Raw genomic sequence first — 5,572 nt, 5'->3', positions numbered from 1 at the left:
TCTGATCAACCTCTAGCCTCTCCCCGTCGCCGATAGATTCCAGACGTATCCCTTCCCACGCGCAAGAGAACCGGACCCACGGAGCCTAGCAAACTTCGTGTGGATGAGTGAACAGGAGAACCCACGGAGCCTAGCAAACTTCATGTGAGCCCTTACGACCGGCCTCAGAGCTCTTCTACCCGGGTTCGAGTCCTGCAGGTTTATTTTCCCGTCGCCGAAACCCTTTGCGATGTACCCTCGTATTTTTCATCTTCCCGTCACCGGAACCCTTTGCGACGTACCCTCGTGCCCTGCAGGTTCGAGTTTTGTTTTCTTTTCTGTCTGTAACCGCAACTCAAGCAAGGTTTTCAGCCTGCACCACTGCCATCTCGGTGTAAGTAAACAATCTTTTAAACTACCGATACGCGTTTGTGCCTAATTCCAGCTCGACGGCCTTCCCTCTCCAACCCGGTGTGCCCGGGCTGCTGGCCACAGCCCGCGTGCAGCGCAGAAAAGGGCTCGGGTCGCTCCCGGCCCGCACAAAGTGTTTTGGAAAGCATCATATATAAAGTGTTTTAAAGCACAGCTGTCTTTGCAAGGAGAAAAACCATTCCACTTTGTGATCAAAGCATGTTAGCATATATATCTTTTAGAGTATATCCTCTCCATCTTGAAATAATGCATACACGAATTTCAAACCCCCATCACTTCTGTACTTGCTGCATTAAAGCCAACTAACAGTGCAGTGATAGAGATACATGAGAACAATGCATAAACACTTATTACTGAATATTCTAGCACTATTTGTGGCCAACTGTGGCCAAAATAGTGTTAGAATGCACTGAAGCCTGTTAAGACTGAACGGGTCCCCCAGCCTGCTACTTATTCTGTCAGGACAGTATAAAAGGAAGAGGAATCTGGATCAAAGGTGAACTAAGGACTTGTCTACATATGGGTTAGTGCACAGTAAACTAGTATATGAACTGACAGGTACACTAGCTACTTTGCACACACCCCTGATGTGACTGCTTTTAGTATACAATAAGTGCAAGATAGCTTACCATCCTTGAAAGAGCTCTGTGTTTGAGAGCTACTGCAAAGTACAGAAAGCTCACATAACATAGAGAAGCTTAGTGCTCTCATTACTAACACAGTAGTAGTTTGTGTGCTGAAAAATCCAAACCCTAGTTTATCACAGACTAACTTCCCTGCACAGAAAAATCCTAAAGGGGTGGCTCATTTCTCTTCTTTCCACTCTGCCAAAAGCAGGAAACACTTGGGAATTAATGGCCTGGTGTTTTCCAATTGATCTGCTCTTGTCTTATTACTGTTTGTAGGTTTTAGAACAAGCCCTGAGGACATGGCTTAAAAAGACTAATCCTTGGTGCTTTGTTCCTTTCTTGGCTATAAGGCATCTTATACAAATCCAATACTAGACAAAAAGAAAAGAAGAAAGAAGTCGCAGGAAACAGCAAAGAGAAAAAAATGTGCTTATGAGCTCAACATTAAGAAGAGGGAGATAGCTGGACATTAAATTATGCTGACCCAAGAGAAGCTACTTTGCAAACTTCAAATACAGGTACTTTGTAAAATTTTGCCCATGAGGTCCTATAATGTTCGACACATCCTTTTACCATTTCTTTCTACTGTAGCTACCTTGCAATACCCTTAGACTAAGATACATCTGAGTATGAATTTACAGCACTGTAACTACTCTCACATAACTGACAGTGTGCCATGGCAAATGTAAAGTGACTCCTGCCTCAATGAAAGAGAGGCAAGCCACCTCAAGGAACCTTAATTTACCACAGGCTCAAAGTGTGTACATGGGCAGGGACTGTGGAATAGCTAACACACCAAGTTTATACCCTACCTTCCCTCATGGTAACTTATTCATGTGGCATATCCATAGACTGGCACTCTGAGATACTGTATATTGCAGTAAAACTTGTGTTACATGCGCCGCCATGGAATAGTGTATTCTAGGATTTCATTGTCAAAGCAAATACACCCAACCAAGATTTCGTAGCAAGTTAGACAGCAAGTCCCTTTTTAAAAACATGTTGCTGTGACAGATACTTCAAGAAGTCATGTTAATTAAAACATGTAAACTGGCTTCACCTGCTGTTTTTCCTTTTCTCTGTTTTTATTTATTTGCATATTGTACTCATAGATTCATAGATGTTAGGGTCAGAAGGGACCTCAATAGATCATCGAGTCCGATCCCCTGCATAAGCAGGAAAGAGTGCTGGGTCTAGATGACCCCAGCTAGATACTCATCTAACCTCCTCTTGAAGACCCCCAGGGTAGGGGGGAGCACCACCTCCCTTGGGAGCCCGTTCCAGACCTTGGCCACTCGAACTGTGAAGAAGTTTTTCCTAATGTCCAGTCTAAATCTGCTGTCTGCTAGCTTGTGGCCATTATTTCTTGTAACCCCCGGGGGCGCCTTGGTGAGTACTATCTGACCCCAAATTTGAAAGCACTTATAAATGTACTTAATTTTACACTCAGAAATGTCCTAAGTGCCTATGGAACTAGTCCTGCACAGACATTTGCAAAACAGAAGCCTTGGTGATCAGCAGCTTTTGAAATTTCCTGTAAACAGGCTCATACCATGGGAAAAAAATGTGATCAGTCAAATGAGATCCATATTCAGATCAATGAAAAACAGGTCTGTTAACCTGTCACCTATTTTATTTCATTTTTTGAAATGGCATTGTAAGCCAAAGATGGCATAGCATTGTAAGCCAAAGATGGTTACATTCTTTCAAAAGTACAAACAACCCCCACATTGTTCTCAAAAATGTATTTGCATAAAAAATGAACAGTAATCACCTCTTCTTCAAGCCTGCTATCTCGCAAGGTTGGTGGTATCCCTGGATGTTTCGCGACCAGCAGTTCCATGAGGTTGTGTGTTGAATGTAGTCTCTATACACATACAAAGTCAACAATAATCACACAACAATGTACTGTATCATTATGACAGCAGTGAAATCCTATAGGCGTTTTGTGAACCAAAAAAAGAATCATACAAAAGACTGTAAAGCTAGGATTCTCCTCTGTAAATCTGGAATCATTTTAGGAATGTGGGTGAGCATCATCATCTCTGGATATGGATAAATGCACATTTAAAACCATTTAAAAAAGGGCTGGGGAGTTCTCACTCAGCGCTCTGGAGGAGCTGTTATATTCTAACAATTATGTGTGCCACCTAGAAACAATACATATATAGAAAGCCTAGCTAGCTCCAACTTTCACACTGCTTCATCAAGAGTTCAAATTGGAGCTGTTTTCCTACATTTGTATTGCTCCTTGCTCCCACACACTTAAATTATCGGAACAAAATTGCTGAGGCACACTCCGGATCAGGAGCTTCCCTTTTAAAATGATTTCTTTAAAAGGATTCCAAATGCACGTGTCCAAACCGTATGTGTAATACAAATCAAATACACAAAACAAAACCGACCTCTTCAAGGTTTCACAACAAATCAATGAAAAATTCTCTTCCCTTTGATTTTGTGTGTCATTACTTCCTATCAGAAGCAAGTCATTTACCTTAATGCATATTTGTTTAGAATGGTTGTCAAAAGGAATGTGGAAAGAATTGTTTAGATTTACTTTAAATAGACAAACTTTACAAAAGCCAACAGTTTGAATTCAAGGCAATGCCTAAGAGCTTTTGCCATTTTCTTAAATTTGCAAATATACCTTAACTGGCATAGTTATTGTTATATTAATGGCTGTCATATGATACAATAATACAGATACAATTAATATGAAAAATAAAGCCTTCTTGAATGAATAAACCAAAGATATTATTGGACACTACAAACATAGCTGTAGGAGAAGCACTACTACCTATGTGCAAGGTCCTGCATGAGAATAATGCAAATGCAGTACAATGATCTAAAACAATGGTTTTCAACCTTTTGTCCCCACAGGCCAGATCAGACTCCACATGCCAGGATCAAGGCCCCACCCCCCCCTGCATGCTTGATTTAGCATGCAGGTCCATGACGGCCACTGGGCCCCTACCCACTTGAGGGGCATCCCACGGGCCATATGACATACTGCTGAGGGCTGAATCTGGCCCACAGACCAAGGGTTGAGCTCCCCTGATCTAAAATACTGGTGTTCAACTTTTTTTTTTTTTTTTAAACAAGTGTGAAACAAATCTTAAAAGCAGAAATAGGCCAAGAGCTGCAAAGAAAAACATAGTTCTATAATTTGGCATATCCTAATAGGAAGTATTTAAACTATATTAAAAAAGAAAAGATACATTTTTAGTTATCTCAGTCTTATTAATACAAACTAAAAAGTTCAAGATTCTGTAGTATTATTTTATAAAAATAATTAAATTTGCCAAGGGCCTGTTGTGCATGACAGAGGAGGCATTGAAACTGTCCACACTGGGCTGGACTGAGGTCAAGTGGCGAGGTGCCCAGCTCAGTGCCCTATTCAGCAGCAGGGATTGAGGTTGATGAGCCATCAGCTTGTATTAACTTATAAGGAGCTGTTTGGCTTCCAGATTCTTAGTGTTGGTGGAAGATGGTGGGATCTCAAGCCTGTGGGAAAAGAGGACAGCTTGAGATTGCCTAGCTGGCATCACTGAACCTTGCCTCCCTGAGCTTTCCAATGCCAAATTTCTATCACAGTGGGTGTAAGACCATGCTCTGTCCCAGAGCAGTGGGGCTTTCTCTGAAATAACATTGTTTCTTTTTTCAGGTGCTGTAACTGTGTGGTGCCTGCCAGGGTCTCTACAGCCTTTCCCCTTCCAGGTGCAAAGTTTCCACATGGCTCTGAAGTGCAGAAGCTAAGCCATTGCTGCTGTTTGCCTCCCCCTCCCCTTTTTCCCCACTAAATTTAGCTGCAGGGAAAAAAAAGAATGAACAGCAGTGGTGATGCTCAGCTCCTGGGCTCCATATCGTAATGAAAGCTGTGACTACAGCCAGTGCCCACACTGACATGCTAGTAAGATCAGAGCTTTCACGTGGCTCTGAACTGCAGGAGCTAAACACCACCACTGCTGCTTCCCCTTATTTCTCCCCGCTGCTACTGGATTCAGCGGAATGGGGAGGGAAGAGGAGGTGAATGGCAGCAATGCTCAGCTCCTGCATCCCAGAGCTGCGTATAAGTTCAGTTCTTATTGGCATGTCAGTGCAGGTGAGCAGTGCTGCTGTTCATACCTGCCTTTCCACTGTCACTCAATTTAGCTACCAAAGGAGAAGAAGAGCAGCAGGAGGATCCACCTGCATTGATGCAGTGTCTGGCTGTTCACTCCAGCTGTACAGGGCAGAGGTTGAGCAACCCTGATCTAAAACAGTACTTCAATTCTTTTGGTGGCCACAAGCACTAAGAAAACAATTAGTAAACTAGCCAATTACACTGGCCACTACAAGATATGCAAATATGTCATAGTTCTAACACAAAAAGTAGATCTAAATTACCCTTGTCAAACATGTCTTTTAAAACGTTATTAGGAGTACATGTTCTTTATATAGATATACATGCATAGTATCCTAAAGGTATTTTCTTCTTTCCTGTTCTTTTAGAAATAACATTTCTTGCCAGAACAAAAATCTGATTTCCCTAC

At 42.1% G+C, this 5,572-nt stretch overlaps 1 protein-coding gene across 14 annotated transcripts in view; it reads right to left on the bottom strand.

Annotated features, from left to right (window-relative positions):
* SHPRH (SNF2 histone linker PHD RING helicase) overlaps window positions 1-5,572 on the bottom strand; it is a 113,030-nt gene that overhangs the window by 55,511 nt on the left and 51,947 nt on the right. For all 14 annotated transcript variants that reach the window (XR_003094222.1, XM_025204856.1, XM_025204857.1 and 11 more), the window contains one exon: window positions 2,815-2,907. Coding sequence is in view for 13 of the 14 variants with exons in the window: in XM_025204856.1 (XP_025060641.1) it covers window positions 2,815-2,907 (93 nt within the window). In the remaining variant the exon portion in view is untranslated. The remainder of the gene's footprint in view (window positions 1-2,814; window positions 2,908-5,572) is intronic.

Source organism: Alligator sinensis, unplaced genomic scaffold (genome assembly GCF_000455745.1).
Source record: "Alligator sinensis unplaced genomic scaffold, ASM45574v1 scaffold153_1, whole genome shotgun sequence".
NCBI lineage: Eukaryota > Metazoa > Chordata > Crocodylia > Alligatoridae > Alligator > Alligator sinensis.
Note: the sequence above shows the minus strand (reverse complement) of the source record. Positions and strands in the feature narration are given on the sequence as shown.